Raw genomic sequence first — 16,206 nt, 5'->3', positions numbered from 1 at the left:
TTTCTCTTCTCTCTCTCTGTCGCCGCGCCGGGAGCCGAGTGTAGTGGTTGGGGGGTGGAGATGGGGTGGTGGATGGTGACAACAGGTGTGGGGTGGGGTGGGGCTCATGCTAGCGGCGCGCGATCTCGCTCACGCTCACGCGCGCAGGGGCGCTCTATGCAATGCCCACTTCGCCCTCGTTGTCCTCGCCAATGTTCTCAAGGTAGAGCGCAAAGTCGATACCATCGCTTCCTCCCGTCAACGAGTTCATCCAGTCGAGGTCCGTGTCGCTGCCAAACAGCCCAGAGTCGGCAAGCACGTCGCCAGTGGCAAACATGCTGTTACCGCCGCTGTTGTTGTTGGCATTGTTGGTGGCTGAATTATTATTGTTGGCATTGGCGTCGGCGGAAATGCCGTTCAACAGGCCACCAGCGTTGCCGACTGGTGTGGCGGTGGATCCCGATGGTGGGGACGGCGTCAGGCCGTGCGTAGACGTCGACTGGCCACCAGAGTCTGGGTTGACGGTGATGATACCGGTACTCGGTGAGTTGCGCAGCGATTTTGGTGTGGCAGAGTCGCGCTGCAGGGCGTCAGTACGTATTATCCAAACAGCAAGCACTCACAATGAGCTCCTCTTTTTGCATCTTTGGTGTCAGAGCCACCTTGCCAGGCTGGGTCTGAGGGGTTGTCCGGCCCATGACGGCGGCGGGGCTTTGAGGCGGCAGCATGACGCCCTCGGGGGGGCCGTTCTTGCTCTGGTTGCGCTGCATCGTCTGGCCGGGGATGCCGTTCATGGGCGGATTCCTGGGCGACTGGGATGTCAAGCCCTGGGCAGGGCTCTGCGCGTCCATGGGTCCATTCACCGACATTGGACGTCCAGTCTGGCTCATGCTCTGCTGCATGGCCAAGACGGCCTGCTGGTGCTGGAACCCAGGCTGCAGCGTCTGCGGCTGGATGAACGGGCTCGGTGCGGCGGAGCCAGAGTTTCGGCGCTGGCGCTTGCGATCAGGCGGTGTGCCCGCGTTGTTGGCCGAGTCGCTAGCCTGAAAAGATGTCAGCAAAGGACACTCAATATGCCCAAAAGAAATAGAAATGTGCGGCCCCACCTGCATCGGCGTTGAGCCATCGAATGCCGCGCTGTGCGACCTGGGTTGTCCACTGACCTGGCGTGCCTGCCCGTGTGCACCCTGCTGCTGCTGCTGTTGTTGCTGTTGCTGCTGCTGTTGCTGTTGCTGCACCAACATCGGCTGCTGGAACTGCTGCGGAGTCGAAGCAGGTGACGCGCCAGGCTGTTGAGCCTGCATCATCTGTCGCCGCTGCGACTCTTGCAGGGTGGTCTTGTACGTCCGTATCAGGCTGCTCTGAAACGGGTTAGCACGTTACTCTATGGGGATACCCACTTTGTCATCCTCTGGCAGGCTATTCAGGTCCTTGCCGGAAAACCCCAGCTGGTTGACGGTGTGGTTCATGACGGCCGAGTTGACCTGTCCTAAACCCAAGCCGTGGTACGACATGGCGTTGGTCGCATTGGCGAGCTGCTGCTGCTGCTGCTGGTGCATGGCAACCACCTGCTGAGGAGTGAACTGCTGAGGCCCATTCTGCTGCTGCATGCGCTGTTGAGCTTGCTGCTGAGCCTGCTGCTGTTGCTGCTGCTGAGCCTGCTGTTGTTGGGCCTGCTGATGCTGCTGCAACATTGCGTGCTGCTGGGCGGCGGCATGCTGCTGCTGAGCCTGGGCGTGGGCAACTTGGGCGGCCTGTTGCTGCTGGGCGGCTTGCTGGTGAGCGTGCATTTGCTGTTGCTGTTGCTGCTGCTGTTGAGCCTCGTGGAGCTGCTGCTGCTGATGCTGAGCTGCCTGCTGCCTCGCCTGCATGGCCTGCGCCTGCGCCTGGACCTGTATCAGCTGGTGTTGCTGAATGGTCTGCTGGTGCTGCTGCGGTGTCATGGGTGCGGGGCTTGCGGCGGTTTGCGGGGTGGCGGGGTGCATGAACGGCCCGCTGCCCTGTGGGGCCATGCCGACAGACACGGCGCTGGGCTGCTGCATTGGCATCATGGTCGGGGTGCCGCCGTTCATACCGGGCGGTGGGCGCATGTGTTGCTGGTGCGGGGAGGGCATCACCTTGGGGTGTTGCTGCTGAGCAATGCGCGGGGAAGGAGCCATGGGCGAAGGGTGGCTGGGTCCTGCCTGGGCGTTGGGAGGCTGCATCGCGAGATGGGCCTGCTGAGCAGCAGCGTACATGTGTTGCTGCCCCGGAGGTGGTGGGCGTTGCTGGGCGGGCGATCCGCTGGGCGCACCAGGCTGGGCGCTGAACCGCTGGGCGGCAGCGGCGGCGGCAGCGGCAACGGCCTGCTGCTGCTGAGCCTGCTGAGCCTGCTGCTGCTGGGCCTGTTGCTGTTGAGCCGCCTGCTGGGCCTGCTGTTGCTGCTGCTGCTGCTGCTGTTGCTGGAGGAGAGCCTGCTGGGCCTGCTGCTGAGCCTGCTGCTGCTGGGCTTGCTGCTGTTGAGCAGCGGCCTGCTGTTGCTGGGCCTGCTGCTGCTGTTGAGCCTGGGCCTGTTGAGCCTGCTGGGCTTGCTGTTGGGCCATTTGCTGCTGCATGAGCGCGGCATGCGACATGCCCGACTGCTGAGCCTGGGCCTGAGCCTGAGCCTGAGCCTGGGCAAGCGCTGCCTGTTGTTGGGCCTGGGCCTGCTGGAGCTGGGAAGCTTGTTGGTGCTGCCTGATATCCAAAAACTGCTGGGTGGGGATACGCTGAGGGACGGTACCGGGCGTGCCAGCCTGGAACTGTCCTTGTTGCTGTTGCTGAGCACCAGCAGCGCCCTGCTGTCGCAATGCGCTCAACCGGCCGATCGCTTCTGTGTACGCGCCCGGGGAACTCAACGCCGCCTGACCCTTGCCGTGGATGACGGTCTCGTGGAACACACGCCACACCTCTAGCAGAAAGCCTTTGGGGTGCTGGACGGGTGCCGTCTGCTCGGCGAGAGTGGTCTCGTTGCGGAGTGCGGCGGCGGTACTTGAGAGATCGTTTTTCACCAGATAGTCGTAAATGAACGTTCTCAACAAAGAGTCTGGGTCGCGGGCCTGGCCCACTTGCGATTGGACGCCCGACCCCACACGGGTCATGTCAAAGCCTTGAGTGGACATCTGATGTTCCATCGAACCCTGCGGGTGGACGTGGCTCATGACGGGCGTCACCTGCTGAGGCTGTTGTTGCTGGCCCTGCGCAATGGCCATCTGACCAGGTACGTTTGGTGGGTGCTGGGCCTGTCCAGGCTGTCCAGGCTGTTGAAGACCGGGATGTTGCTGGAACTGGTGCTGCTGAGCCATTCCAGGCTGTTGAGGGGGACGGACGGGGCCGGCTCCAGGTCGAGGACGCATCTGGACAGCTGTTGGCCTTGCGGCCATGGCCATGCTTGCGGCCTGGGCGGCGTGAGGTCCAGTGAACTGGGGATGCACGGCACCTGCTGGCCCTGCGACGGGGAACTGGTGCTGGAGATGAGGAGAAGGGGTCATGTGGTGGGCGGCACCTTGCTGGACCATTCCGGGTCGTGCAGCCTGGTGTTGGGGCTGTTGCTGCTGGGCAACCGCTGCAGCGGCCACTGCTGCCTGCTGCTGCTGTTGCGCGGCGAGTTGCTGCTGTCGCAACTGGGTTTGCTGCTGTTGGGTAAGCTGCTGCTGCTGCTGCTGCTGCTGAGCTGCGCGCTGCTGTTGCTGAAGTTGGAGAGCGTGTTGCTGGGTCATGGGCATCGTGCCGGGTTGAGGGGGACGGACACCGACCTGAGCGTAGGGTTGCCCATACTGCATCTGCATCGGCATCCCCGAGGGGCCCGGTTGGCCGGGTTGTTGCATGAGGTGTTGAGGTGGACGAGACACGGCTGGTGACGCGTGTGTTGGATGGATGATTGGAGGGTGGGGCAAGGCCATGGCCTGAGACAATGTCAGCATACTGGGGGGAGGGGCGCTGCGTGTGTATTCTTTGTTTTACGCCCACCACAAAGAGAGAAGATGGGGGATGGAGCAAGCAGCACTCACGTTTATCGCCAGGGCCTCGACTCAATGGTCCGTCCTAATCGTGTCCAAGCTCTGGAGCCAGCAGCGGCGCGGGGTGGGCGAACGCCGCAACGATGGTGGTTGCGCGGCGATGCGGAGGCCGAGGGGATGGGGAAGACAGACAAGTCCCTTCGGCTGGGAAACGCGCACACGAGGATGTAAGGCCTGCGACTGTCGTCTGTTTGAACAGCAGCTGCGGTGTGAACGAGGACGGAGGGGGGGAGGATGTCAGGGATGTGGGTTGTGTAGCGCGTTTGGGCGTTGGTTGGGTTCCGACGACCTCGGCGGCGCAGTTTCAACTAGTATGTATCAAGACAAAGAGACGCGCGTGATGTGATGCAAGGTGCGTGATGGATGCGTGTCTATCGGCCGGTGAGATGTGGATTGGTGGGCGAAACTAAGATGTGGTAGCGGTGGATGATGGAAACCACCCTTGATTTCGGTCGCAAAGGGATACAGTTGGGTGCTTTAGTTTACACGCGGCGAGACAGATCGGCGATGACAGGCGGCACGTTTGCGCTCAGGCCAGTGGGGTGTGCAGTGTGGATGCGCACACGGGTGCTTGTCGACAGTACCCTCGGCGACACCACGTAGATGTGGAGCGGAGACGGATGCGATGGCTGATGGACTACCGTCAGCAAAAGCAAAGGGGGGGGGGGGGGGGGGCGGAGGTGGGTCCCACCACACGCTTCCTGGATCCAACCCTCTACGTACCCAGATAAGCCGTGCGATGCACCGTACGGGGCGACGGCGACGTTATAGACGCGTCGGGGGCCGTGCGAGGAGCGAGATGCGGCGGGTTCGCGGTGTTGGTGACCTTTGGCTGGCGACGCGTGCTGCTGGCAGGCGGACACGACAAAAGGCGCGGGGGTGGATGGCGGCGGCTTGAGGCTGCGGGGCAGTTGGGGCACGCTGGAAGGCAGGCCGTATACGGGGGCTGCAATGGGTTGCACGAGAGTCAACAACGGCTTGGGGTGTGAGATGGAAGACGCGCGAGACGACTTCTGGTTTCACGAGTTGCTGGCTCGGCGGAGACAGGGGGGGAGAGTGTGGAAAGGGCGGCGCGTTGGCTGGCGGGACGAGGCGAGATGTGGATTGTTCGCAATAGGGTCCACGATATCTCGCTTCTAGGCAGTGGCGAGGGCTGCTCCGTGATCGAGGGTGGTGCGTGTGGACGTGATAGATGCAAGCAAAGGTGGATAGGTTGCTGCCAGTGTTGCAGTCGAGTGGAAAAGTGCCGTGCTCGGGGGCTGAAGAGAAGACGGGTGTTCCCACGGACGAAGGGGGGGCAGAGAGGGGGGTGGGTTGGGTGGGGAGGGTAGGTTGGCGAGGAGCGTCGGTTTTGCTAGGCACCAGAGGGGGCCGGGGACGGGGTGGGCGACGGGGGAGGTGGTTGGGGGGGATGAGATGGTGGTGAAGATGGATGGGATGGGTCGAGCGTATGACAGCTGGCGAGGACGGAGGATGGAGGAGGAGAGGGGGGGGGAGGGAGACGAGGAGGAGGGTGTGTGCTTGTGTGGGAGACGGATGTGGATGGGAGAAGGATGCACGCCGAGCGAGAGAGAGGGACCACCACACACACAGGGGGGGCAGCGGGGGCAACGGGCGAGAGAGAGAGAGCGAGGACGGGGGGAAGAGCCGTGTACGCTCAAGGGACCTGCACACGCCATTCTGGGCGCCCACCCAGGGTGAAAAACCCGCGCACCCACCCACACACCCACCCACACACAACGGTTGTTCGCCGCTCAGTTTTGCCCCCGCTCCCTCTCTCCACCCAAACCCTCCTCTCCCCCCTCTTTCTCCCCCCCTCCCAGGCAGCTTCCATTCAACGGCTCATGCATGCATGCTTCATCCCTCTGCACGCTACTATCCTCCCACAGCGACATCCACATGTATGGCTTGACAAAGGCCTGGTCGGGTAACACTAACGGTACCTTTTGCAAAACAAACAAAGAGGACAAAGGGACCCCAACCACCCCAACCACCCCGAACCGTTGGATATGGCCCCCCGCGTCGATGACGGCGCTACGTCCGTTCCCAAAGAATGATTTTGTGCATCGTCGTCCGTGATCCGTTTGTGGATGAAAACACTCTCTCCCTACAGCCATCAGCCCTCAGGTCCACACGTGTACGACGTGTACCCTTGCTTCCGTGGACGGGTTGTCGCGAGGATGATCGAGGAGAGGGTGCTCGTCGTCCGGAACTGTGGAACCCGATAAAACGGAAAGAGCCCAACAGACGCGCCCCCATCCGCATATCCAGGCGGGCAATCATTGTGGCACATCACTTGATCACCCAAGTGCTTGAGCTGAACAGATCGGCATGTACATAGGCAGCGGACATGGTGGCCATGTTTGCATGTTGGGCCACCCCCACGATCACGTTCGTGCCCGCATCCGTGCTTTGGATCTGTCGGTTCTCGCTTGTCTCGGGGGAGGGGGGTCCCCATAGACACTTGACTGAATTTCACTGGACGCCAGGTCACCGACCCACTGGCCACTGGGGATGCCAAAATGTACCAATGGGGGTGCCACTGGCTGTGGGTGTAACCGTTCACGGAATGCAGGCGGCTACCACGCTCAGAACAATACTCGTTTTCCTGCAGTGGCCAGGCTCCGCGGATCGCACATCGTTCTTGTGATATCTGTGCCACCCCCCGCACAAACGTCCAAAACCGCCGCCCGCCCGCCCCCCGTCTATTGACAACCGACACCCCACTAATGCTCCGAGCAGCCCGCGATTGATCTAAAACCAAGCGCTATCGGGGTTTTTTACATGCACTGGCTTGCCCGTCGTTTGCAATGTTGGCTACATGCAGTTGCAGTATGGGGCTCAGGCAGTTTTTGGCTCTGTCTGTCTGTCTAGTGTCTGCTGCTTTTCCTGCCACGCCTCCTCGGCGTCTGCATGCTTGGCCACTGACTGGTTAGAAGCCTGCCTGCATGCCATGGGGTTCACCGTTGGGCTCATCGGCTCTCCCACATCCCGTCAAGAGCCTGGCGCGTTCGGCCGGGTCGTTCCTGGCACACTTGCGAGCCGTCAACCTTATACACACCGCACTGCGGTTTTTTTTTTTCCACCTGCGTGGGCCGTGGGCCGTGGGCCGTGGGCCGTGGGCTTTCGCGACGCCCGCGCCAGCGGAAAGTGCACCTGTGCAGCAGAAGGTGACCGCCCGGCCGCATAGCGCTGCTCCACGCTTTTCCTTTGCGCTTCACGCTGCGCGTACAGTACATGCACATACGCAAACCTAGGCGCGACGCGAGTGAATACGTTGAGCGCACAAGTAGTGACGCCACTGCGCCTCCGTCCAAGCGTGACGGTCGCCCCCCCCAGCCATATGCAGCCAGAAACTCCAGAGCATCCAAGGGTCCTGCAAGAGTCATAACATTAATCAGATACGATTGAAAGCCCCCCCTCCCCAAGACCGGGATTATAGGCCCCTCGCTTGCCCGTATTAACAAAAACGCTAGCACTTTTTTTTTTCCTTGCTGTCGCTTTTTTTTTTTGTGGGCTCGGAGGCAACTTGCAACTGTGCAACTGTGTCTCACCCACAAAAAAAAGGGAGTCTCGCAGATCGTCCGCCGCCACCACACTAAACGGCAGTGAGCCATTTTATTTTCCATACCCACGTCGACCCGTCAACCAGTCCCTGCCCATATCGAATGCGGACGCGCGGGCAGCCACCCACCCAATCCATATTTTTGTCTCTGCCGTCGGTTCCAGGGTCTGAGCAGGGACGGTACACTGAGATCCAGTGACTAGCCAGCGGAGGCGAACTGGCGGCTGGCAGGCTGGCAGGCTGCAGGCTGCTGCACGCTCTGCTGGCCGCTGACTGTGCCGGCGGCGTGCCGAACCGAACCGTCGGCACTGGTCCAAAGGGAACAGAGCAGAGCACGGATGGATATGGGGGGCTGCGGGCGCTGGGGGTGCATTTCGCTGGGGCATCTATGGACCGGGGGACATGGCCACGGTGCACCGCTGCACCGATGTCGGACAGGGGGAGGTAAGGTGGGGCAGAGCTCCGCCGGCGCCGGCGGTTCGGTTGATCTGGGCGGCGGGAAACGCGCGCCACCCGTCCTCGCCGAATTGTGCTCGCCCACGGGCGGTCTCGCCGCCGTGGCTTGGCACGCGCGTTGCGTCCGTCCCCCCCCCCCGTGCCAAGCTCCGCAGAGGATATGTGCAGGATATGCTGTGGACGATATGGGGGGACCTGCGGGATTGCTAGTGCGGCTTTGTGTACAATGCAGAAGCGAACATTGCGAACGGATCCAACGGACGGCCGATTGCTACTGAACTACTGACAAGCATAACGCAACTTGGGCACAGCAGGAAGGCAGGTCGTGCCGAGCGGCAAGCTCTGCGGCACTGCCCGGCCCATTCCACGATTAAGATCGGCAAGGGTAGGTCCAGTACACTTGATCTTGACAACAGCCAACACAAGTGGCAGGAGTGTCAACCGTGATCTGGGTCCGTCATGTCCCGTTCAGGTCCAGAGATCAGTCTCACGACAGACAGGCAGATCAAGAGAACTCCCACCTATCCGCGACGACTCTCGGGACGCGGCTGCACCATGTGACGCGGATGCACCATGTGATGTACGCGTCCCCCAAAGGCTGCTGTACCTGTCAGCAACTCCCGCACAAATACCTAGCTCTTGGCCGATCAGAACAACACACCGCCATGCTGGAGCCCAGCTGCCTACAGACTGCTGCCAGGTATGCACCGAGGCGAAACAAAACATGCGAAACACGGACAGGAGCAACGGGTTCTGAGGTTGTGGGGAAACGAGGCATGCCACTTTGCACACTCTGTCTCCTGCCGTCACCTGTCGCTATCGAACTACACCGTTGGTGACAAGCCAGTGGTCCAGTGACTCGGCACGAGCGCTTTCCGCCGCGGCTCTGTTCCAGCATGGTGCCTAGTGTGGTGAAAACACACCCAACACCCTTCCGATTCACCAAAGGGCTCCACGGGCCACAATGCCTCGTCCGTTGTTGTTTGCGTCTATTTGATACACTTTTTTTTGGGTTGATCGGCCCGAGGATAGGAGGCGGCTGATGCTTCTCTGCACCCACCACTCTCCATGGGCCGGTCAGCGAGAGACTTGTGCCACTCCTCGTGACACGTGTACATGCACATGGCAGTGCGAAACCTCTCGGTGCATACGTGCGCGATGTGGGCCTACAACCTCGCTTGCGCATCTGGAACAACCCCCAACAATCCGCGTCCAGTTCCGTGTCCGTGTGCCACACGCGATTGTACGCAAGGAGAACGACGAGAACGATCTGCCAACGCGATACATATGAGATTTCGCGACTGTTTCTCCGCCACAGTGACATATGAGCCTATGAGCATATGAGCATATGGGCCGTCCGGCCCGTCCCAACCACGCGGCGCCGTGCGACGACACGCACGAACGCACCCATGCAGGTATGGATGTGGCATACGTTCTCTCTGGTCGGCCCTATTCTGCGGATCTGCGGATCGGGCCACAAACGAGACGCCCAGCCGAGCGCGCCCCCCCGAATGGACGTGCCGAGTGCCTCTCAACACTCCACCTGGCACGACTCGTAAAGCTAGAACTGTGCAAACCTAGAACGCTGTGGAAACACTCACGGGTACATATATGTGATCTAATGGAGCTGTGGATACGCGGCCGCGGTCTATGGTCTCTTGATCTCTGATTTATGAAACGTGTATACGGGTCGCTGTGGGCCTGTGCACATATTGCCACCCCGCTCGTCTCAGCCACGATAACCTCCCCCCCTCCCCCCGGCCTAGTACCTCCTCTCGTCATCATACACAGGGTAGCCCTCTCGATATGTCGGATAGCCGGGGCCACCACCGGGCGCGCTGGGCGGCGGAGGTGCCGCATAATTATCAATCCGGCCGGCACGTGCACCCCCGCCGCCGCCCAGCTCGCGGGTCTCATAGGCGCGCTGCTGCTGCTGCGCGTACTGACCGCCCGGGATGTAGTTTGGGTGGTCCACCTGGCCGGTCGCCTGCGCCGAGTACGGGCAGAACCGGCAGTTGCAGGGTGGGTGCGGTGGGGTTTGCATGCTGCTGTTGTTGTTGTTGTTGGCCTGGTTCTTCTCGATGGCCTTTGCGACCTTGGACGTGGCGGCGAGGGCGGTGCCTGCGACAATTCCTGTTTTGATGAGGCCCATGGTGAGGGGTACGGGATGCTTGTTGGGGTGGTACGAGGAGATACGTTTGGGGACGAGGCTGGAGGTGTGTGCTGTGGCAGCTGGGCAGGAGCTAGCTCGAGGTTTGTGCAGATGACCGCAAGATCAAACGGGGGTAGTGTGGGTGGTGACGGTGGTCCCAAGTCTCGATGCGAAGGAACTTGCTTGGGAGGCAGACACTGGCTATAAGTAGCCCCCCAGCAATGCCTTTCGTAGACGGGATATCAGCGAGGACAGCATGGTCTGGTTTCAGCGCGCTCGCAAGCTCGCTACCGCTGATCGTCGGTGCCACCACCATACTGATTCAACAGTCCAGCCGGCGGCAACCGAATGTTCTCTCGCCTCTCAGCTCGGTTCCCGTCGTTTTCGGTCAGCGTCCTGACACAATCAGTGCAGACACTGATTTGGCACCTCTCAATGTTGCTGTCTGGATGGCAAAGCAAGCGTGCTTTCAATGTAATGGAAGTCATCCCAGCTGTGAGTCTAGGTGGGGGTCACGTAGAAATGCCTCAGAGAACACTTCCGTCAGGACAAACTGGGACGCCAGCGGCCTTCCGTTAGGCACTCAGCTTGTAGGGTCGAGATGCCGGGCGAGATCTCGACCAAGGCGTCTGAAAACGGCAGTATTGACGTGAGCATGCCGACCCACATGCATTCTTGTTATCAACCTTGAGCTCACTGTCTGTGTAATGCGTGCAACGTCGGACCAGGTAGCGGTTGGTGGTCGGAGTTCGGTGGGTCGGTGCTCTCGGTGTCCAATTTTCGGCATTCGACGCTCGGAGTCCAATTACGACCTAAGCCTCGGAGGACGCCGAGATAATGGACGTCTGAGCGCCGCGTCTGCCCACCTATATGGAGTGCATGGTGTCGCTGCACATATATATCGGATGCCCAAGATTGAGCATCTGCAATACTCTTCAGCTGGCACCATGGCTTCTCCATTTCCTCAGCAGTTTACGTCGACGGTTTCGCACTGGCAGGCGACAGTGAGTTACCGATCAAACTCCAACATATCCCTGACCTCTAGAATCGCGGCCCGTCCGCCCTATGGGACCACGGTCGTGACGCTCCTCTGCCTTCCAACGTCGACTTTCTGATCGTTGGAGGGGGCATCACTGGTATGTCGTACTGAACGGGCGGGCCAGCGCTGAATTGCAGGCGCATCACTCGCATACCAGCTCACAAGACCCGGCGGAGCGGGAGTCGGCAAGCACATTGCCGTGGTGGAAGCCAAGGACCTTGCCTCTGGCGCGAGTGAGTGCAACGAGTGTTTCTTTTGGTTCAGGCTGACGTGGCTCAGCTGGCCGCAACGGTGGACACATCGGTCCTTGCTCCTGGCTCTCCTTCCCGTCGCTCACCGCCTCGCTCCAGGACGGTGGCGCTGGGATCGATGCCGAGGCAGCCCTCGACGTCATCTTCAACGAGGCCGACACACTAGCACTCGCGGCGGAGATTGTGAGATCCGAGAACCTCGACGTAGACTTCTGGAAGGGGCACAAGATGGAAGGTGGGTTACAGTACCTCCGTGCTGTCCCTCCGCTGACATGCTAGTCTTTACCACCGAGACCGGAGCCGCCAAGAACGTGGCAGCCCGCGAGGCCTTTGAGAAGGCGCGTCGGGCGAGCAAGTATGCCAACCGCGAACTCGAGTGGACACTGGTCACAGATCCGGTCGAAGCCCAGAGAATCTCTCGTACCGAGGGAGCACTCGCTGTCAACATTGGCACTGCTGGGTCGAACCACCCTCACCGCCTTGCCACCGCCCTCATGAAGCTGGCCATGGAAGCCAGGTCAAGCAAGACCGAGTTGTACTCTCACACTCCAGTACTGAAACTCTCGGAGACGCAGGGTGGATGGGCGGTCGAGACTACTCGCGGTTCCATTCGTGCCGAGAACGTTGTTCTGTGCACCAACGCGTGGACGAGGCATCTGTTCCCGGAAGACATGGAGAGGAAAACCGGAATTGCCGCACAGTGAGTCGAGACACGACCGTCCGGTAACCTTTGAGCCACACCAGTGCTGACAACACACACAGTGTAACTCCATTCCGTGGCCATGCAGCCCTCGTTGTCCCTCCCGCATCATACTCCGGCGAAGACAGCATCCAGAACACCTTTGCTGTCGAGAACGGTCCGTACCTCATGGCGACACCACACTCGGGACTCGTGTTTGGCGTGTACAATTCGACCGCGCTGGCTGTGGGTTTGGCAGGGTGGGACGAGATCTTTGGCGTGGAAGACGACTCGGTCGTACTGGACTCGTTCAAAGATTGTGAGTGTACGGCAACCGGGTGTGGGCTGACAGACAGGGCTCGTTGACTACTGCCCGAAGGGGTTTGTGGAATGGGGAGACGAGCTGCCAGGAGAGGGCGTGAATCAGATGTGGACTGGTGAGTAGCCACAGAGCTGGGTGCGGGTAAACTGACAGTCACAGGTATCATGGCTGCTTCAGCCGACCAGATCCCGCTTATCGGAGCCGTCCCAGGCAAGGCTGGACTATGGGCCGCTGTAGCCTTCCACGGTACGTTGCCGTGTGTCCAACATGCATCCCAACTGACACACCAGGTCATGGGATGGCGCGTATCCTCACTGTCACACAATCATTAGCAGCCAACATCAAGACAGGGGAATGGGACAGCCGTCTTCCGCGCGTGTTCGAGATTACCGAGCAGCGTCTTGAGAGGGGGCGAAGTGCGGCGGCAATCCCACGTTTCCAGCAGTCGTAGACGTAGATAAATGTCATATGCACAACAACCATAGAGCCTGCCCGGCACTTTGGTGTCCCCCCTCCCCACTCCCTCATGAAGCTTGCTGCATGATGCAATCCATCGGTGTCATCCGTAGCAGGTGGGCAACGGAGGGCCGGCCAATTGTTGGCCAGTCATCCTCCGACTCGCATCGGCCAAGACCGAAGTTGCTCTTGCTATCATCGGCCCGTGGTGGGCGGGTTTCCAAACCCTCAAACGAATCGTCAGTACACCCCCTACATAACCCTCGGCACTGCCATGACGTGTGTGACCTCTTCATCTTCCAGCTATCTGTTACTGACATGCCCACCACCAAGCCCAAGCCTGCTTCGCCATTTGGCCCCAACATCTTGCCGGCCCAGTCGACGACATCGCACTGGCAGCGGAGTACCGCAGGCAATGCCTTTGCGACGTGCGGCATGAACGACGCGTTGCCCGCTGATGCCGATGTCGTGATCATTGGCAGTGGTCTGTCTGGTGAGTCTCGGAGAACGTTTCAGTCAACTGACAACAGGCGCGGTGACCGCCCACAGCCTGCTGTCCTCTCCCAACCGCCCGGCCTCGGTGGTCATCCTCGAAGCCCGCGAGGTGTGCTCTGGCGCCTCGGGAAGGAACGGCGGGCACTGTCGCCCGGACGCCTTCCGCGGCTTCACCTCTTTCGCCCAGCTGCACGGCCCCGAGCAAGCCAAGAAGATCCTCGAGTCGGAGGCAATCACATTGAACAAGTCGGTTTTGGGAGTGGTGGAGAAGCGGTGGCTGACGTCAGGGTTGCTGCGTTTGTTGACAAGCACAACATCGAGTGTGAGCTTGTCCTCCGCCCAACAATGGACGTATGCCTCACCGACAGCTTTGAAGAATACGAGACCAAGGCATTCGGTCAAGCCAAAGCGGGCGGTATCGACCTCAGCGGCGTCAAGCACCTCAGCAAGGATGTCACCGCAAAAGTACGCCCGGAATTCCAGCAGTTTGAAGCTTATCTTTCAGGAATGCCAGGCGCCGGACGCCGTCGCAGGCTGGCAGTGGTCAGCGTCGTCTGTCAACCCCTTGAAACTCGCGTACGGCGTATACCGCGCATGCTACGCCCTGGGCGGGTTTGGTCTGTACGCATATGCGCCAGTCACCGAGGTTGTGCCCAACGCCACCTCCTCACACCCGTGGACCGTCGTCACTCCCCGTGGCAGCGTCAACGCCGCCAAGGTGGTCCATGCCACGAACGCATACAGCAAGCTTCTCCTCCCGGAGCTTGACGGCCTCGTCCAGCCGTTCAGGGGTATGTCCTATATGGCAATGCAATTTGCAGTCTCTGACCTCGCCAGCTGGCGCAGTAAAGCTCGCCCCCGCCCCCAACAGGGCATTCAAGCCTCTTCAGCCGACCATGTCTCTCCGCCGGGAGCTGCACCACTTTTACAGCGTGTAGGTCGCGTGCATATGGGTTTGGACTGACTCCAAGTGCACCTCAACCAGACGGCGGTATCGTGCTCTCGTGCTCTCGAACATGGTGAGCTTCATCTTGTGGCGGGGTTCTGACCGTTGCTAGGACGGGACAGTCTCCCGACGAATACCAGGATCTCTTCGACAACATGGATGACTCGTACGCGCCTCTCGTACAGGCCATGGACACTGTGACACAGGTGGCCAAGGCCCTTCCCAGCGCTCAATATGGCCCCAGTCGAGCTGGCGGAGTCGAGTCGAACTGGAGTGGCATCATTGGTTTTGTAAGTTATGACCGTGGCGTGGCTTGTAAGAGGTACTGCTAACTAACTCCTCACTCAGACACCCGATGCCGTTCCGTTTGTCGGTCCCCTCCCAGACAAGCCTGGGCAGTATGTGATCGCTGGGTTCAATGGTCACGGTGAGTTTTCGCGTTCGCTTTTGCAACGGTCGCTAACGGAGAAGGCATGGCTCGTATTTTCCACACTGCACCTTGCCTCGCCGACGTCATGGTCGGAGGCATGGACAAGTGGGATCCTACTGTCCCAACTGCGTTCATCATCACCACAGAGCGCCTTGAGAAGCTCCGGGCCATGGACACCGACTCTGTCGTGAAGAGCAGCGAAGAGGCCAAGCTTGGTCAAGTGAACGAGCGGGCCAAACTTTAAAGGCATATATATACCTTGAGGCAAATGTAACGGCTAGTGGACTTGGAAGTTTGTGAATCTTCTAGCTTCACATTAATGCATGCAAGCCATTCGGAAGCAACGGATGAAATGGTGGTCTGCATGGGGGATTTAGTTCGAGTTTTTCGGCCAAGTTCGAAACTCGCATCGCAAATGAGAATCCTCGCCTTGCACCGAACTCATCTACACATTCGTGTATGCTGTCGTCCAAGTGCCAACGATGCCGCCCTAAACGTGTGAGGCATGCGCCGCCAGACGGCTTCCGTGGTTGATAAGTGAAAATATTTAAAAATGACATAAAATGGGAGTGAACTACAGGAAGACAAACTGCAGTTCGCTCAATTCACCACCGTGACAGTCGACGTCAGTGAACAACGTAGCAGATGTTCCAAAACTGTCTGCGATCCCCTCTGTAGCGGAGGAAGCGGTGTCCTACGCAAAGTGGAACAACGGCTGGCTAGCACATTATTGAACATCGCCACCTCTGATTCGAAACGCCACTTCTACCAATTTCGAGCTTCCACTTTCCGTTCCAACACCCTTTTCCTCACTCTCCACGTCCCCACTTTGGCTTCTTAATCCTGCGCGTTCAATGCATGCGCAACATCCCGCCTCGAGGACGTTTCGGAAGAGTTGTAAGGCAGCGGAAAGGAAGCCGACATCCTCGGCGAGATGGCCGAGCGGTCTAAGGCGCTGTGTTAAGGTGTTCCACTCCTCCTCATCATCTTGAGATGGAAGTTGCTCATCCGCAGTCTTCGGACGTGGGTTCGAATCCCACTCTCGTCATCAGGGGCTTCATTGCCTCCCCAACCAACCTTTTTAGGCATCTGAGGGACGAGGACGATTCGGAAAGTCAAGTTGGATCGTCAGCGGAGGTTTGGGAGTGTCGGACAAAGTGGCGCCCATTTCGAAGGGTCGTCGCGATTGTGTAACTTATTGGGGTCTGTTCTGCGACATATTCAAGCAGCTGGTATTGCATACACACGTTATCAAGGGTATATTCCAATCAAGTTTCTCTACTCCGCCCCCACGACCAAGTGTCTTGAAACGTTAGCGACTGAGTTGCCCAGGAGTTTGTCAACTCACCGGCACACGGTACTGGGGCGGCTCTCAAAATCAAGCAGTCACACTTTTAGT

The 16,206-nt window shown here is 59.7% G+C and overlaps 4 protein-coding genes and 1 non-coding gene across 5 annotated transcripts; 3 read left to right on the top strand and 2 right to left on the bottom strand.

Annotated features, from left to right (window-relative positions):
- Positions 1-154: 154 nt before the first annotated feature.
- Positions 155-3,824, bottom strand: EHS24_006953 (uncharacterized protein; the record flags this gene model as incomplete). The annotated part of the gene is made up of 4 exons (XM_028622338.1): positions 155-559; positions 603-1,022; positions 1,143-1,316; positions 1,380-3,824. The coding sequence occupies 4 exons, from the start codon at positions 3,822-3,824 to the stop codon at positions 155-157; spliced, it is 3,444 nt and encodes a 1,147-aa protein (XP_028477230.1).
- A 5,975-nt stretch (positions 3,825-9,799) lies between these two features.
- On the bottom strand, positions 9,800-10,189 carry EHS24_006952 (uncharacterized protein; the record flags this gene model as incomplete). The annotated part of the gene is made up of 1 exon (XM_028622337.1): positions 9,800-10,189. One exon carries the CDS (start codon positions 10,187-10,189, stop codon positions 9,800-9,802), a length of 390 nt encoding a protein of 129 aa, XP_028477229.1.
- Positions 10,190-11,136: 947 nt separating this feature from the next.
- Positions 11,137-12,931, top strand: EHS24_006951 (uncharacterized protein; the record flags this gene model as incomplete). The annotated part of the gene is made up of 9 exons (XM_028622336.1): positions 11,137-11,193; positions 11,235-11,325; positions 11,366-11,461; positions 11,508-11,714; positions 11,759-12,179; positions 12,242-12,477; positions 12,515-12,595; positions 12,640-12,726; positions 12,771-12,931. The coding sequence occupies 9 exons, from the start codon at positions 11,137-11,139 to the stop codon at positions 12,929-12,931; spliced, it is 1,437 nt and encodes a 478-aa protein (XP_028477228.1).
- Positions 12,932-13,254: 323 nt separating this feature from the next.
- Positions 13,255-15,051, top strand: EHS24_006950 (uncharacterized protein; the record flags this gene model as incomplete). The annotated part of the gene is made up of 7 exons (XM_028622335.1): positions 13,255-13,896; positions 13,937-14,222; positions 14,269-14,365; positions 14,403-14,450; positions 14,490-14,667; positions 14,726-14,804; positions 14,849-15,051. The coding sequence occupies 7 exons, from the start codon at positions 13,255-13,257 to the stop codon at positions 15,049-15,051; spliced, it is 1,533 nt and encodes a 510-aa protein (XP_028477227.1).
- Positions 15,052-15,735: 684 nt separating this feature from the next.
- Positions 15,736-15,855, top strand: EHS24_006949. The gene has a single exon. It is a non-coding gene; the product is annotated as a tRNA-Leu (tRNA).
- The last annotated feature ends 351 nt before the right edge of the window (positions 15,856-16,206 follow it).

The sequence above is a fragment of the Apiotrichum porosum genome (genome assembly GCF_003942205.1).
Source record: "Apiotrichum porosum strain DSM 27194 chromosome Unknown scaffold_4, whole genome shotgun sequence".
Classification (NCBI taxonomy): domain Eukaryota; kingdom Fungi; phylum Basidiomycota; class Tremellomycetes; order Trichosporonales; family Trichosporonaceae; genus Apiotrichum; species Apiotrichum porosum.
The sequence above is the reverse complement of the archived record's forward strand: the minus strand, read 5'-3'. Positions and strand labels throughout refer to the sequence as shown.